General features: G+C 44.1%; 2 protein-coding genes across 3 annotated transcripts in view; one reads left to right on the top strand and one right to left on the bottom strand.

Moving 5' to 3' along the window:
- FGF19 (fibroblast growth factor 19) overlaps positions 1–18596 on the top strand; it is a 69994-nt gene that overhangs the window by 44472 nt on the left and 6926 nt on the right. For both annotated transcript variants that reach the window (XM_056527579.1, XM_056527580.1), the window contains exon 3: positions 15110–15355. In XM_056527579.1, the coding sequence (XP_056383554.1) occupies positions 15121–15355 (235 nt within the window). In that variant the 5' untranslated portion in view covers positions 15110–15120. The remainder of the gene's footprint in view (positions 1–15109; positions 15356–18596) is intronic.
- CCND1 (cyclin D1) overlaps positions 1360–18596 on the bottom strand; it is a 177362-nt gene continuing 160125 nt past the window's right edge. The window contains exon 5 of the mRNA XM_056527578.1: positions 1360–1785. Within this exon, the coding sequence (XP_056383553.1) occupies positions 1732–1785 (54 nt within the window). The 3' untranslated portion in view covers positions 1360–1731. The remainder of the gene's footprint in view (positions 1786–18596) is intronic.

Raw genomic sequence — 18596 nt, 5'->3', positions numbered from 1 at the left:
CAAAACAGGACAAGATGTCATCAGAATCTCTCAGTAGGACATAATGTCCTCAGAACCTAATAGTAGGACTCAATGTCATCGGGTTCTCTCTGTAGGACAAGATGTCATCAGAATCTTTCCATAGGACATAATGTCATCAGAGCCTAATAGTAGGACACAATGTCATCGGGATCTCTCAGTAGGACATCACAATACCATTGAGATCGCTCAGTAGGTCACAATGTCATCAGAATCTTTGAGTAGAACATGATGTCATCAGAGCCTAATAGTGGACACAATGTCATTAGAATCTCTCAGTAGGGCACAGTACTATTGAGATTGCTCAGTAGGTCACAATGTCATCAGGATCTCTCAGTAAGACATTATGTCATCAGGGTCTCTCAGTAAGACATTATGTCATCAGGGTCTCTAAGTATAATATGATGTCATCAGGATCTCTGAGCTGAGTATAATATGATGCCATGAGGATCTCTGAGTACAATATGATGTCATCAGGATTGCACAATAAAACACAATGTCATCTGAATCTCTCAGTAGAACATGATGTCATCAAAATCTCTCAGTAGGACATGGTGTCACCGGGATTACTCTGTAGGACATGATGTCATCAGGATCTCTCAGTAGGACATGATGTCACCGGGATTATTCAGTAGGACATGATGTCATCAGGATCTCTCAGTAGGACATGATGTCATCAGGATCTCTCAGTAGGACATGGTGTCATCAGGATCTCTCAGTAGGACATGGTGTCACCGGGATTACACTGTAGGACATGATGTCATCAGGATCTCTCAGTAGGACATTATGTCATCAGGATCTCTCAGTGAAATGGATCGGAACCGGACCTGGTATCAGATGAGTATCTGCCCCTTCCTAGTTAGGTATCAGGATCAGTGCATGCACGAGAGAAGGAAATCATTCTGACACAAACAGCTCAGCAAATGATACTTCCTGTATTTAAAACAGTTAAAGGGATTTTTATAGTCTGTAACACGTCATGAATAACTGTCCTTGTGATTGGTTTCTTCCATCTGCAGGCGTTCCTCACCCAGCACGTGGGTCTCATCATCTTGGGTGTAGTCCCATCTTAGACACCATCTTAGGGTGAGTTAGTGAGTGCCAATTTTAGCAGGCATATTCTAAATAAACATTTAAGCTTATCCATTACATCAGTAGGACATGATTTCATCAGGATAACTCAGTAGGACATGATGTCATCAGGATAACTCAGTAGGACACGATGTCATCAGGATAACTCAGTAGGACATGATGTCATCAGGATAACTCAGTAGGACATGATGTCATCAGGATAACTCAGTAGGACATGATGTCATCAGGATAACTCAGTAGGACATGATGTCATCAGGATAACTCAGTAGGACATGATGTCATCAGGATAACTCAGTAAGGCATGATGTAATCAGAATTTCTCTGTAGGCCATGATGTCATCAGAAACCCTCGGGAGCACAGCTTCAGACTCTGGGCCTCCATCTTTAAGTCATCGTATCACAGCACAGAAGTGATACAGCTGTTTTTCACATTTCTATTATTTAACAGAAGACCGTTGCTGCATGAATTGTGGCATACAGGACACAAAGTCATTTTTTGGTCATCCTGCCTCCAATCCAGTTTTATCATGTGGGACCCAAATGTATTTTATTTCTGTGTGCATCCTGACTTAAGGAATGTGCACACTGGGGTTGTTCATCCTGTATTGGCATTTGCTGATATCACTTGCAGCCTGGGATGCATATAACAGCATATAACATAGAAGACACTGCCACCTATAGGTCATAGGATAGAAAGCACATTGTATAATTATTAAAATAGTAGTAAACCTTTAATTTTTTTGTTACATCTTCAAAAAAAAAAAAAATACATACTATTTTATAAAAAAAAAAAAAATGAGTTGGCATCCAAATATCAGTCCTTTTCCTGGGCCTTTATATTGCCAACCCTATACTTACAGTTGTAGCCAAAATTGATAGCATTTTTTGTATCTGTAAGGCTGTGTTCACATCACGTTTTGTCCCTAAGCAAAGCGTATATGTTTTTTACATGCTTAAATATAATTCCTTAATATTAGAGACGTAGTGACTACTTTTGTCTTTTTATGGCCTTTGAATCAATGTATACGATATTTATGTATAATCGGAGTCTACCACGATTTTTTTGTCCTTTTTATGTAATGTACTTGTGACATATACGTGGAATATCACATTGAATTGTATTATGCGTGTGTACTTACGTTGAACGTATACGCCATATCTTCTACACATGCGCAATAGTGGTTTCAGAAGGCGCAAATTAAGGTTATCATATTTTCACGTATATGTTAATCCCATAAAAAACATATGCAACGTATTGAATGCATTGTACGTATATGTTTTTTAAACGTATAAACATCAAAAATTGGGTGTGCGTTTTTACATCCGTTTTGTAAATACGTTTCTAACATACACGTCAAACTTATTAGAAATTGTGATGTGAACACAGCCTATAGTTACTGAAGCACAAATATAAGTATTTCAAAAGTTTTTAATCTTTTATTGCCAAATACATTACGTAACGTTTATGCATAGCATTTAGATTGCTGACTCTTTGGGAGAGGTTTCTCCTGAGGAAGGTTTAGATAACATTCTTCATTCATGACAGTGTTTTTCAATAAAATTGTAAGTGAGCCCAGTTCCTTGGATAAAAAGTCACCACAAAAGGGAATGGGCCTAAAAGGGTTTATCCAACATAAGGTGATTTTAGTACTTACCTGCCAGACAGCAATGGACATGCTTAGGAAGGATCCATGCTTGTCTTCAGGCTAAATGGCTATGTTGTAAGTCCACCATAAAGCTACCGCTTTCTTTATGTGAAAGGGCTATTTCCTGTTGGAGTTCCCTTCCTCCAACTACAAGTCCCAGGATTCCTTGACTGTAAGTGTGAGGTCACTTTTCTTCCTCCCACACATCAGTCACCCCACCTATTGCAGTACAGCTAGGCTCCCTTGCATGTTTGTCATGCTTAAAACTACAGTTACCTTTCATCTCTGTGAAGAATGATCCCCCTCCCTCGCTCTTCCCAATGAAGCACTGCCATGCTCCCTTTCAGCACCTGACTTGTGATGTAATGTCTTGGGACTGCTCTGCACCCAGGGAAAAGCCTGAGACAACAATCATTTTGTATACTGCTAAAAACAAACATCAGGGCAAAGATCACATAACAATTGAAAGACCATCCTTCAAACACAGGTACAGACACTAGATTATGAACTACACTAACCTTACAGCGCCGGTAGCATAGTGTAATAAAAAAAAAATTAGAGGCACCAGATGATTTTAAAACAAAACCTATCAATGACTATAAATCGGAAGATGTACTGTAGAGAAGAAATGCTGAAAGAGCCCCTGGGTTTATTGGGGTCCCAGCATTTAGACTGCCACACTGTCATACACAAATGGCTTATTGCTATGATTGATTTATGATCATTGTCTATGGTAGTTAACCCCCAGTTTAAGCATTTTCCCACCATATCAAAGGATATGACATAAATGTCTTAATACTGAAATCCCACCAAACTAATTAGGAAATAAGTTGTAATAAAAGGGGCCACTAATAATAATATACATCAGATTTGTGGAGGTCGGACTACTGGTACATCAGTATTGGGATACCCTATGGTAATGATCAGTTGGGGGTCTCATTAGTTGGACCACCACCAATGTAATAAGTACCACTTATGTTGTGGTAAGGTGGAAAATGCTAATGGCTGGAATACTGTATAAAAAATGACCTCAGTGGACCCTTTATGATAGCAATATGTTATAACAGGTGGTATGGAAAGAGAATGTCCTAATGAAACTGCTCTCTTGAAAGAACGTGTGGTGAGGGTGTGATGAGGACAGATGGTATTACCCTAGGGGCAGATGGCATTAACCCCTTGTGTTTGTGACGCCAGGGTGTGGTTTATCCTCTACCCGAAGGTATACCGCTGGATCCCGGGCTAGGCACGGGGGCAAATAATGACTCAGATGCCAAGTTAGGCAACAACGGCAGCTTTACAGAGTCTATATAGTTTAGCTTGGCCCACGGAGGTGACCAGTGATTTCAGAGACCTTAGGGCTTGCTCGGACTTATAGTGGACTTGGACAATTTGCATGCAGACCACGCTGACTTGAGACAGGATGACTTGGACTGACTTGATTATGACAGACTATGACTGACTTCACCCCTTCTGTAGCTTACCAGGCTTTGAATTGACCTGTGGGGCGATGGACTTGACAATCTGTGGCTGCTGGACTGACTTTAGGCCTCCTCTAAACTCCAGACACATTCTAGCAGGCTTGACCTCACCGTGGTTCAGCAAAGATGAAGAGAGAGAGCAGAGGCTCCACCTAGGGCTTATATGGTGGAGACTCTGAGGGATCCCATAGGTCACCCTTTGGTCACATGGTCACTGACACCTCACTGGGTTACAATCACATGACAATAGGTTAATCACATGTCAACTATTCTTAAAGGCAACACACACTTTATATGCAATACACTATATAACACAGGCACTTAGAGATATACATATGGTACATGTGCAGGGGGGCCTAGGGGTCACTGTATGGAGGCTGCCTGACAGGACAGCAAGGGTAAAGGGGTGCAACTCCTTTACTGGGCCACCACAAACGTGTCATATGACAAGGTGACTTTTGCATGCTACTTTTTATGTCTTTAAATGATAAAATATGGATCTGCAGGCCGGTCACTGAACTAGCCGAAGATATCACTACCATTCACCTGGGTAAAGCTGAACCGTCACTTCCTAAAATGACACAGTACATGGTAGTAGCCTCACCTTCCCCATGACAAACCAAGACTAATGTTCTGCAAACAGTAGTCAGGGGTCAACGTCCTGCTGGTCACTTACAATCTCACCGGCGTAGGTTGTATTATGTACTGCAGTGTTTATTGCTTCCTAATAGACATCAATATAGGCGGAATCGCTTTCGATAGTTCTAAAAATAAGTACTTGTTGTAGGCTCTGCAAATAAATGTCAGAGAGGGGACCCCTTCTTTTAGCTGGAGCAGTTAGCGAGTAAGAAATGTGGTGGATTTATTCATGTGTTACATGGTCACCAAGTCATTTGAAAGGTCATCACGTAATACATGTCACAGGATTTATAAAGTCTACCGGTGGGTAATGCTGTCAGGAAGGAAGAAGCAGGAGCATGGTGAACTAAATGGGTGGAAATGTATTTAAAAGGTCCAGTGGCTTTACTGACAGTATATGTGGGGTGGCTTATGAATGACACTGTAAAAAGGTTGACCTATGACTGACACTGTATATGGAGTGGGCCTGTGACTGGCACTGTATATGGGGTGGCCTATGACTGACACTGTATATGGAGTGGGCCTGTAACTGACACTGTATATTGGGTGGCCTATGATTGACACTTTATAAGTGGTGGCCTATGACTGACACTGTGTATGGGATGGCTTATGAGTGACACTGTATACAGGTGGCCAATGACTAACACTGTATATGGAGTGGCCTATGACTAACACTGTATATGGAGTGGCCCATGACTAACACTGTATATGGGGTGGCCTATGACTGACACTGTTCATATAGGATAGCCTATGACTATGACTGACACTGTATATGGGGTGGCCTATGACTTACACTGTATATGGAATGGGCCTGTGACTTGCACTGTATATGGAGTGGCCTATGACTATGACTAACACTGTATATGGGGTGGCCTATGACTTACACTGTATATGGGGCGGCCTATGACAGACAATGTATAAGGGATAGTCTATAACTGACACTGTATACGGGATAGCCTATGACTGACACTGTATATGGGGTGGCCTATGAAAAACACTGTATAAGTGGTGGCCTGTGACTGACACTATATACGGGATAGCCTATGACTGAGACTGTGTATTGGATGGCTTATGACAGACACTGTATATGGAGTGGGCCTGTGACTTGCACTGTATATGGAGTGGCCTATGACTAACACTGTATATGGGGTGGCCTATGACTTACACTGTATATGGGGTGGCCTATAACTGACACTGTATATGGGGTGGCCTATGACTGACAGTTCATATCGGGTGGCCTATGACTGACATTGTATATGGGGTGGCCTATGACTTACACTGTATATGGGGTGGCCTATGACTGACACTGTATATGGGATAGCCTATGACTAACACTGTATATGGGGTGGCCTATGACTAACACTGTATATGGGATAGCCTATGACTAACACTGTATATGGGGTGGCCTATGGCTAACACTGTATATGGGATAGCCTATGACTAACACTGTATATGGGGTGGCCTATGATTGACACTGTATATGGGATAGCCTATGACTAACACTGTATATGGGGTGGCCTATGACAAACACTGTATACGGGTTGGCATATGACTGACACTGTATACGGGATAGCCTATGACTAACACTGTATATGGGGTGGCCTATGATTGACACTGTATATAGGTTAGCCTGTGACTGACACTGTATACGGGATAGCCTATGACTGACACTGTTTGGCTGGGTTCACATATAGTATTTGATCAGTATTTTTAGGCAAAAAAAACATGTCTTTTTATGTCTCCATCGAAAAGGGCGGTGTGACTGAGAAGGAAATGGCCAGGACTTGGCAACAATGGGCGTGGCCTAAACGTCACAAATTACGCCAAAGTTTTAGCTTAGAATATTAGTGCAAAGTAAGCTAACTAAAGCCGTGTATTACAACCTGTGGCTCTCAGGCCGATGGAAAACTACAAGTCCCATCATGCCCTGGGCATGATGGGAGTTGTAGTTTTCCATCGGCCTGAGAGCCACAGGTTGTAGTACAGTGATCTAAAGACTGATACGTTGATTTCCAAAATTCGAGAATTCCAAAAAAAAATATATATATATATATATATATATATATATATATATATATATATATGTATATATTCTATCCTATTCCTTTTTAGGTGAAATAAACCTATATTAAACATGAAAAAATGCCGTCAATTTTATTTAGGAAAAATCAATCAGAATGATGTTCTCCGCACACTTCTAAATAGACGTAGAATGCATAGTGGTGCAGCGCCATCTAGTGGTCACAGCTACGTAAAACCAACTACGATTCGCCGCTTATGATTTTTCTTTCCACTGTACGTCCCATGTTACCTCCACCAGAAATGTTCTTTTTTTTTAAATAAAATTCTGGATAATATAGTAACATCAACCCCAAATTTGGACATTTGGATGATATGCGGGGCGATTTATTAAAACCTGTCCAGAGGAAAAGTTTACCAGTTGCCCATAGCAACCCAACAGATGGTTTCTTTCATTTTTAACAAGGCCTCTGAAAAATGAAAGAAGTGATCTGATTGGTTGCTATGGGCAACTGGTCAACTTTTCTTTTACACAGGTTTTGATAAATCTCCCCCATACTGTATAGTGTTATATACTAAATAAACTAGACCAGTAAGGTTGGGTTCACACGTTGAGCCTGCGGTGGGGGGGGGGGGGGGGGTGGGGGCGGTATAGAGAGCCGTGCAGCCGAAAAACGCAAAAAACACAAAAAAAAAAACTGTGAGCAATACTGACGAGACACACAAAATTTGCTTGCTTTGCCTGTATTTTTTTTTTACCTCAGAGATCTTGCCGACCACCCTGTGTGAACCAAGCCTTAAAGGGGTACTCCGGTGGAAAAAAATTTTTTTAAATCAACTGGTGCCAGAAAGTTAAACAGATTTGTAAATTACTTCTATTAAAAAATCTTTACCCTTCCAGTACTTTTTAGCAGCTGTATGCTACAGAGGAAATTATTTTCTTTTTGAATTTCTTTTCTGTCTTGTCCACAGGTGCTCTCTGCTGACACCTGATGCCCATATCAGGAACTGACAGTTCCTGAAATGGATAGAGGTGTCAGCAGAGAGCACTGTGGACAAGACAAAAAAGAAATTAAAAAAGAAAAGAATTTCCTCTGTAGCATACAGCTGCTAAAAAGTATTGTAAGGGTATAGATTTTTTAATAGAAGTAATTTACAAATCTGTTTAACTTTCTGGCACCAGTTGATTTAAAAAAAAAAGTACCCCTTAAGGGTACATTCACACGAGCGGACCCACAGCGTATTTTATGCTGCAGATGCGCCGCTGAAGGACCCCTACATGGTGGCTTTACATGTGCCTGCTTGGAGCGGCAATACGCCTCTACGAGCAGACACATTGCTATGTGCAAGTTGCCGCGCATGCGCGGTATACTTGCACACATCGCGGCCGCTCCCCCTGTTCCATGAGCTAGGCTGAGAGCTGCCGCGATGTGCGAGTATACTGCGCATGTAAAGCCACCATGCAGGGGTCCTTCAGCGGCGGATCTGCAGCGTAAAATATGCTGTTGGTCAGCTCGTGTGAATGTACCCTTAATGGAATAGGAAAAAGAGCAAATTTCTTCAAAAAACAGCACCACACCTGTCCTCAGGTCTTGTGCAGTATTACAACCTGGCTCTGTTCACTTTAATGGAACGGAGCTGCAATACCACACACAACCTGAGGACAGAAGTGGTGCTGTTTTTAGAAGAAATCAACTCTGTTTTTCTAATCCTGGATAACCCCTTATAAGGTAAGTGATGGCATATTGCTAGGCTAATAAGAGGACATCCAGAACCCCCATCGAATCTCAGCGGAATCCCATAGAAGTCTATGGGATGGAGGAGGCGTGACGTCACGTCCCCAGTCCCGGAATCCCGTAGGTTTCCAAAACTGGAGACGCAGCCCCGCATAGAATTCGGGTGCTGCAAGGAGATCGCGGGGAGTCCCAGCAGCGGGCCCCCCGCAATCAGACATCTTGTCCCCTATCCTTTGATAGGGGATAAGATCTTTTTGCCCGGAATACCCCTTTAAGGTCACATTACGCCTCTGGGTGGCGGACACCTTTCTCTGTACTTTGCCCATGTAGTCGCCATTTACCTTGACCTGTAGGATCTTGCTTTAAAGGGGTACTCCGGCGCTTAGACATCTTATCCCTTAGCCAAAGGATAGGGGATAAGATGCCTGATCGCGGGGGTCCCGCCGCTGGGGACCCCCGTGATCTTGCACGCCGCAGGGTGTGGCGTGCAAGATCACGGGGGTCTCCAGCGGCTGGACCCCCACGATCAGGCATCTTATCCTCTATACTTTGGATAGGGGATAAGATGTCTAAGCGCTGGAGTACCTCTTTAACTGATATTTTATGACAGGAAAAATGGGGCCCACCAAAGTACCCTCTGAGGGCACATTGTGGGAGATTTATCAAAACAATCAGATCGCTTCTTTTATTTTTAGCAAGGCCTCTGCAAAATGAAAGAAGTGATATGATTGGTTGCTACGGGCAACTGGGGAACTTTTCCTTTGCACAGGTTCTGATAAATCTCCCCCATTCACACTACAGAATTTCCACACGGAGATATCCTGGGCAGAGATTCTATCCCATCCATGCCCCCCCCCCCCCCCCCCCCCCCCAATGGCCCTGCGACATCACCATTGACAGCAATGCAGCAATATTCCATTACATGAATGCGTATTTTCGTATTTTCCTACCCATTGAAGACGATGGGTAGCAAAGTCAGCTGCGTAGTTTTCTACCCATTAAAGGGGTTATCCAGGATAAAACTTTTTTTTATATATCAACTGGCTCTAGAAAGTTAAACAGATTTGTAAATTACTTCTATTAAACAATCTTAATCCTTTCAGTACTTATGAGCTTCTGAAGTTAAGGTTGTTCTTTTCTGTCTAAATCCTCTCTGATGACACCTGTCTCGGGAAACGCCCAGTTTAGAAGCAAATCCCCATAGCAAACCTATTCCAAACTGGGTGTTTCCCAAGACACGCGTCATCAGAGAGGATTTAGACAGAAAAGAACAACCTTAACTTCAGAAGCTCATAAGTACTGAAAGGATTAAGATTTTTTAATAGTAATTTACAAATCTGTTTAACTTTATATAGTTGATATATATAAAAAAGTTTTTTCCTGGAATACCCCTTTAACCTAAATGCGTTGGAAAATACGCAGCATCAAATAAGCAGCAAAATACGGCACATGTGACCCTATCCTTAGTCTATGTTCACACAGCTGAATTATCCCAAAAATTCAGCCTGAAATTCTGTTGCAGCCATTGCCTTCAATGGGATTCTACTGCAGCATGCACACTGGAGAAATTTCCGCCACGGAAACATCTGCCGTGGAAATCACGATTCCGGCCTGCGCAGAAAGAATTGACAGGTCAAATTTTTCAGCGGAATCCACTCGGAAATGCATTGTCGACTGTGGAGACGCTGCATTATCCAGTGGTCCTAGTGCCGGCATGTTCCGCCATTGCCCGCTGTTTGCGGAATTTTCTGGGCGGACATTCTGCAAAAATTTCGCCATGTGTAAACATAGCCTTAGAGCTCATTCACACAACAGAATCTGCCCAAGGTTCCCCCAGCAGCGGGTGCCCCCCAAATCCACCAGCACTAGGACCATGCAGACATAAGCCCTCACCATTGACGGCAATGCAGTCTATGCGGAATTCCGCCCAAAGAATGAATATGTTCAGAACGCTGGAAATTCCATCATGTGAACGGGCTCTAAGTTTTGGGTGGACAATGATGTGTCTGACACTCAATATAAAAAAAAATGGGGGTGCGCCTCTATTGTCTATTCCCCTTGTTCAAGACGTCTGCATCGGTCACCATGTATGTTGTATACACTGTCCTATATGACCACACACCTGTACTTGAATAGTTAATTTCGAACCATAATTTAGGGGAAGATGTATAAAAAAAAAATAAAAAATAAAAATAAAAAATTGGCTTAAAGGGGTTATCCGGGAAAAACTTTTTTATATATATGAACTGGCTCCAGAAAGTTAAACAGATTTGTAAATTACTTCTATAAAAAAATCTTCATTCTTTCAGTACTTATGAGCTTCTGAAGTTGAGTTGTTCTTTTCTATCTAAGTGCTCTCTGATGACACGCGTCTCGGGAACCGCCCAGTTTAGAAGCAAATCCCCATAGCAAACCTCTTCTACTCTGTGCAGTTCCCGAGACAAGCAGAGATGTCAGCAGAGAGCACTGTTGCCAGACAGAAAACAACAACTCAACTTCAGCAGCTGATAATTATTGAAAGGATTAAGATTTTTTTTAATAGAAGTAATTTACAAATCTGTTTAACTTTCTGGAGCCAGTTGATATAAAAATAAATAAATAAATAAATAAATAAAAAGTTTTTTCCTGGAATACCCCTTTAATTTTTTTTTTTTTACTTTCGAAGGGCAATTTCTAAATGCCACTCTTTAACTTGATGCAAAAACTACAGCCCCCATCATGCCCAGAAAGCCGAAAAAACAGGAGCTGTAGTTTTGTGACAGCTGGAGGGACATGGGTTCGGAATGCGGCCTTAAAGGGGCACAACCCTATTTGCACACGTGGCTTAGATTTCGCTGCTGTTCATACCTGTGTCCCGGTGAAAGTTCACCTGTGTTCATGAGCCGCCACGGCTGGGTTTATACATTTACTGAGTGAAGTTTTCCCACCGCTCATGCAACATGCAAACAGTGTCCTGTATTAAACAAATAGAGACTTATGGGGGAGGGGGTGGGGGGTAGGGGGGGGGGTACAACCAGAACAGTTCTATAAAAGGCGGGCAACCACAACATCTTCAAACTTATTGGTGCAAAAATGACTATAGGAAAAGTCTGTTTCCCAACCAGTGTGCCTCCAGCTGTTGCAAAACTACAACTCCCAGCATGCCCGGACAGCCGTTGGCTGTCCGGGCATGCTGGGAGTTGTAGTTTTGCAACAGCTGGAGTCGCCCCATTTGGCCTAGACTAACACCTTCAAAAAGGGGCATCTGTGAGGATTAAAGGGGTAACAATTTTTATTTTTTAAATCAACTGGTGGCGAAAAGTTATACAGATTTGTAAATTACTTCTATTTAAAAATCTTAACCCTTCCAGTACTTATCAGCTGCTGTATGTTCAGGAAGTTCTCTTCTTTTTAAATTTCTTTTCTGTCTGACCACAGTGCTCTCTGCTGACACCTCTGTCCATGTCAGGAACTGCAAATCTTCATAGCAAAACCTCTCCTGCTCTGGACAGTTCCTGACACGGACAGAGGTGTCAGCAGAGAGCACTGTGGTCATACAGAAAAGAAATTTAAAAAAAAGAAAATAACTTCCTCTGTAGTATACAGCAGCTGATAACTACTGGAAGTATTTACATTTTTATATAGAAGTCATTTACAAATCTGTTTCACTTTCTGGCACCAGTTAATTAAAAAAAAAAAATAATTGTCTTCCACCAAAGTACCCCTTTAAACACTCTACACTGCCAGTATGGGCGAATTATACTTAACTCCCTCATGCCACAGAAGATTTAGGTGCAACTGCTTTTTCATCCCTTGGACTCAGAGTACTTGGAACAGAAAACAAGTCTTTCTCCTTTGGCTAGTCAGATTGTTGAATGATCCTTGGTGTAGAAAGATCTGATGTCTATGGATGCTCTAGAATAATTGATATATGTCAGGATCCGGACTGGTATGCAGCGAGGACACTGGTGGTGGATCCTCTGTGTCAGTGGGGTGATGACGAGGGACGTACCAGGGGAACTGAGTCTAAGGGGTTACTGGTTTTCACCAGAGCCCGCCACAAAGCGGGATGGACTTGCAGCGGCAGGTAACCCCCAGGTCGTTCCACCCGATAGCGACTCAACCCCAGCTTACAGCTGAGACAGGCGCGGTACAAGGGACAAGGCAAGAGCAAGGTCAGACGTAGCAGAAGGTCAGGGCAGGCAGCAAGGATCGTAGTCAGGGGCAACAGCAGAGGGTCTGGAACACTGGCTTGGAACATACACAAAACGCTTTCACTGGCACTAGGCAACAAGATCTGGCGATACCAGGAAGGGGAAGTGGGGTTTTATAAGGAGGACACAGGTGCAGGTACTGATTGGGCCAGGCGCCAATCAATGGCGCACTGGCCCTTTAAATCTCAGAGAGCCGGCGAGCGTGCGCCCTAGGGAGCGGGGCCGCGCACGACATGATTGAGCAGACGGAGGACGGGGCAGGTAAGGAGATTGGGATGCGAGCCGCGGGCGGGCGCGTCCCGCTACGCGGGTCGCTTCCCCGCCGGTGACACTAATGCAGCGCTCCCGGTCAGCGGGTCTGACCGGGGTGCTGCATGGAGGTGAGCGCCGCGAGCGCTCCGGGGAGGAGCAGGGACCCGGAGCGCTCGGCGTAACAATATATAGCCGAGGGCTGTTGAAAAATAACAATGATACTTACCCTGATCCTGTTGCGACTCCTTCCAGTCCCAACACTGCACCTCTCTTCTGACTGCTTCTGAGATGAGAGAATGGAGAAGGACCTGCACGTTTAGCCAATCACCAGCTGCAGTGGTGTCCCATCTCAGCCTGCAATTGGCTGAGTGGGCAGGTCCTGCTCCAACCTCTCGCTTTGGAAGCAGAAAGAAGGGCGGAAGGAGTCGCAACAGCAGCTGGGTAGGTAAGTATTATTATATTTTTTTTAAACCTATTTGGCTACAGAGATGCCTAAAAGTCACTTTAGACTGGCAAAACCATGTACCATTTGAGCGCCGATCTAGCAGATAGTAGCCCATTTACTGAATTGTAAAATAAATTGTATACCGTATCCTATACCTTTTGTTTTGCATTGCAACAAAACCCTGATATATGCCACTGTACATTGGAATACATTGGGTAGATGCACATATCCGCTTTAAAGGGGTACTCCGATGGAAAACTTTTTTTTTTTTTTTTTTTTAAATCAACTGGTGCCAGAAAGTTAAACAGATTTGTAAATCCTTAATCCTTCCAGTACTTATTAGCAGCTGAACATTACAGTGGAAATAATTTTCTTTTTTGAACACAGTGACCACAGTGCTCTCTGCTGACACCTCTGTCCATTTTAGGAACTGTCCAGAGCAGCATATGTTTGCTATGGGGATTTTCTCCTACTCTGGACAGTTCTTAAAATGGACAGAGATGTCAGCAGAGAGCACTGTGGTCATGATGTCAGCAGAGAGCACTGTGTTCCAAAAAGGAAAGAATTTCCTACGTAGTAATCAGCAGCTAATAAGTACTGGAAGGATTAAGATTTTTTTAAATAGAAGTAATTTACAAATCTGTTTAACTTTCTGGCACCAGTTGATAAAAAAAAATATAAATAAAAAAATTGTTTTCCACCGGAGTACCCCTTTAAAGTAAAACATGGTGTGTAGAGCACCGTGGGGATAAGTTCAGTCATGACCTGAGTGGGGGGGGGGGGGGGGGGGGTCATGCAGCTACCTTCCCAAGATCACTTCTACAATAGGTGTGAAATGTTAGGTATAGCAGATCCCCGTGATGAACTAACTTGTGTGGTGCGAAACACGTCGGTATGGAATTTCTGCTCACCAAGAAGGTGATGATGAGGTACCTTCAGATCTGTGCCTGTAGGACATATAATGCAGCAGGACGCTGACGCTGCCATCTTTCCGTAAAGGAAATGAGGCCTAGCACTAATCTATTATGGCGACCATATGCTTCTTGAGTCAACCGCTTGGCAGGCTCTTAAACCTCTTTGTTGTCAGCAAATACAGAGGTGGAGATGTCTTCCCTTAGGGGGGGGGGGGGGGTGTCATTCATGAGGACAATTAATAGGGTCCATCTTGTAGGGTTTATTACAGCACATGACACCGTGAAGGTCAAAACTTTATGCAACTTGACTTCACCAATGTGTCCGTTCTTAATAAAGCAATATAAAAAGCCTATACAAAAGATGTAACATAGAACATATACTAGCAACTCCGTGACACTCCGGGTCAATGTTATACGGAAAATGGAGAGGATTTCCTAAGAGTGATGTAATGTAATGACTGACCAATAATCTGGGCTGTCAGTGTGACTACTATGAATCTCTATTGCTTACTTATGTAAACAGCTGATAAAGGATCTATAAAAGGCAGGGGAATGGCTTTGTATTTACTACAGCCCTGAGGCAATTCGGCAAAAAGCATTACTTGTCTTAGTCTGTGTCTAGTAACTTTAGTGTCACTCTGTGCGGTGTCTTTGAGCTCTCAAATTGCAATTTCCAGCCCCGGAGAAGATGTGGAAGAAGCTGCCCGAGATAGTCGGATGTGTCGTTGTGGTGGAGCTATGGCTGGTCCTGGTCGCTCAATCCTTGCCGCTTTTCGACGCAGGGCCACACGTGCACAGCGGTTGGGGGGAGACTATACGGATAAGAAGACTGTATACGGCGCGGAAGCATGGACAGGAGAGTTACTATCTGAGGATACACGATGACGGCAGAGTGGATGGAGAGAGGCATCAAAGTTCCCACAGTGAGTACTGACTCTACGGACGACACTCATATGCATTAGGCCGGGGCTACGCAAGAAACGCCTGGTGCCCTGGTCTCGAAAGCGACTTTTAGCTCGATTTTACCATTTCTATATACGTACTATTTGTACGGACGCTAACCGTCGCACTACTACTAGTACTTTTTTTTTATGTGTAGCCCTCCCTGTACTATATACTTTAAAGCAACGCCTCACTATTTACCGTATTTTTTGCCGTATAAGACGCACTTTTTCTTCCCCAAAACTGGGGGGGGGGGGGGAAAGTTGGTGCGTCTTATACGGTGAATACACACACCTATCGCGGCGGTCCCTGAGGCCATTAACGGCCGGGACCCCCGGCTAATACAGGACATCACCGATGGCGGTGATGCCCTGTATTAACCCTTCAGACGCGGCGATCAAAGCTGACCGCCGCGTCTGAAGCGAAAGTGACACTAAGAAGGCTGCACCGGGAGGGACCTTACCTGCCTCCTCGGTGTCTGCTCCGTGCCGGGATCCCCTGCATGCCCGGCGCTCTCCTTCGTCATCATCACATCGTCGCGCACGCCGCCCCGTCATCCAATAGGAGTGGCGTGCGTAGCGGCGTGTTGGCGGCGACGGAGAGCGAGTATACCGGGCAGCAGAGACGTTCCGGAGCGACGGGGACACCCCGGGGACGCGGCGACAGCGATGGAGGGCGACATCCAGGGCAGCGATGACGAGCGGTGATGGGTCTGGATCGGCAGGGACACGTGAGTATTACCTCCTATACCAGTGGTCTTCAACCTGCGGACCTCCAGATGTTGCAAAACTACAACTCCCAGAATGCCCGGACAGCCAACGGCTGTCCGGGCATGCTGGGAGTTGTAGTTTTGCAACATCTGGAGGTCCGCTGGTTGAAGATCACTGTGACCTATACTTTACATTGTATTCTAGATTTTCCTCATTTAAAATTGGGTGCGTCTTATATGCCGGAGCGTCCTATAGGGCGAAAAATACGGTATATACTGCGGAATAGTCAAAACACGGGGACAGATGGGTAAATGGTATTGTAACTCCCCCCCCCGATGGGTGTAGGTGTGGATGTGTGGGGCGGGGGGGGGATGCAGGAAGGGCATTGTCAGGGGGGGGTCCCAGCTAGGGTTGCCACCTTTCTTGCAACAAAAAAAAACAAAAAAAATACCGGCCATGCTAATTTGCATAATTAATTATACATGCGTAACGTCACAGGATACACATATGCGGGGGAAATTGTGTCTTATTCGGACCCCTTTAACTTTTTATAGGGCTGTACGTGGGTTCATTTTTTGCGCCCCGATCTGCAGTTTTTACCAGTACCAATTTTTGTTATGTGATTCTTTTTTTTAATTTTTATTACATTCGGGAGTTGCAGTTAGTTACTAACTACAACTCCCAGCATGCCCTGATACAGCCTGTTGCTCAGCAGCTGCCCCAAACGAAAACTGCAACTCCCAGCATGTTGGACTATATAGTAGTATATAGTATAGGTCAGTGTTTCCCAACTGGGGGTGCCTCCAGCTGTTGCAAAACTACAACTCTCAGCATGTTGGACTATATAGTAGTATATAGTATAGGTCAGTGTTTCCCAACTGGGGGTGCCTCCAGCTGTTGCAAAACTACAACTCCGAGCATGTTGGACTATATAGTAGTATATAGTATAGGTCAGTGTTTCCCAACTGGGGGTGCCTCCAGCTGTTGCAAAACTACAACTCCCAGCATGTTGGACTATATAGTAGTATATAGTATAGGTCAGTGTTTCCCAACTGGGGGTGCCTCCAGCTGTTGCAAAACTACAACTCCCAGCATGTTGGACTATATAGTAGTATATAGTATAGGTCAGTGTTTCCCAACTGGGGGTGCCTCCAGCTGTTGCAAAACTACAACTCCCAGCATGTTGGACTATATAGTAGTATATAGTATAGGTCAGTGTTTCCCAACTGGGGTGCCTCCAGCTGTTGCAAAACTACAACTCCCAGCAGGTCCCAGTGGACTATCTGCCTTCAGGTGCTCCAGTGGGCTGGAAAAGGTGGATACATTCCTAGGAAAGAGTCTCCTAGGACTGTATCCACCTTTTCCAGCCCACCGGAGCATCGGAAAGCTGAACTAATTTATGCAGGATAAGTTATCAACTGCCGAGCCGAGAAGTTCGTGACGAATCGAATTTACTGTAAGTTTGCTCATCTCTAGTCAGGAGCATTATCCGACATTTAATAGTGGGATAAGTCCTTCCGCTTATAAAACACCAACATATTCCATAGTGTAGTCTATTAAAGGGGGTATTCCAGGAATAAAAACTATATATGTATATATATATGTCAACTGGCTCCAGAAAGTTAAACAGATTTGTAAATGACTTGTATTAAAAAATCTTAATCCTTCCAGTAGTTATTATCAGCTGCTGAAGTTGAGTTGTTCTTTTCTTTCTGACAACAAGTACTCTCTGCTGACACCTCTGCTTGTCTCAGGAACTGTCCAGAGTAGGAGCAAATCCCCATAGCAAACCTCTAATGCTTCAGACAGTTCCAGAGACAGACAGAGGTGTCAGCAGAGAACACTGTTGTCAGAAAGAAAAGAACAACTCAACTTCAGCAGCTGATAACTACTGGAAGGAATAAGATTTTTTAATAGAAGTAATTTACAAATCTGTTTAACTTTCTGGAGCCAGTTGATACATAAAGATTTTTTTCCCCCCTGTAATACCCCTTTAACCCCAATCTTTGACACATGTACTTGGGCATCTTCAAAGTGGACAATGAACCTACCAGTGTGTTTTTGGATCCTATGTAGGGTGAGTTTTGTAGGGTCCAGTTCCTGACATGGTCCCTCTTGCACATGAAATACACCAGTGTTATAAATGGCACATGGTAGACCGTGGGGCTCCTGTTTGTATTGTTATTCCACTTGTGCGTCTCAACCATTTGTGATACTGTGGTAGCCCAGTACGGGAGGTATTACCCCGTGCTCCTGCTGTCCTGTCAGGCAGCCTCTTTCAGTGTCCCCAAGGCCCCTGCACTTGTTTCCCCACTGTAAATATGTTTTACCATGTAAAGCAATGGTGTCAAACACAAGGCCCGCCAGACCTCGTCATGTGGCCCGCGTAGCCGCCGCCGGCCGCCAGCCTTCACCAACATCTGCCCTCTAGCGATCCTCCTTCGGTCCTCCTGGTCCTCCGCCTCTATGGTTGTACGCACAGGACGTCAGTAACGTCCCGTGCGTACAACCA

Source organism: Hyla sarda, chromosome 6 (assembly GCF_029499605.1).
Source record: "Hyla sarda isolate aHylSar1 chromosome 6, aHylSar1.hap1, whole genome shotgun sequence".
Lineage (NCBI taxonomy): Eukaryota > Metazoa > Chordata > Amphibia > Anura > Hylidae > Hyla > Hyla sarda.
Note: the sequence above shows the minus strand (reverse complement) of the source record. Positions and strands in the feature narration are given on the sequence as shown.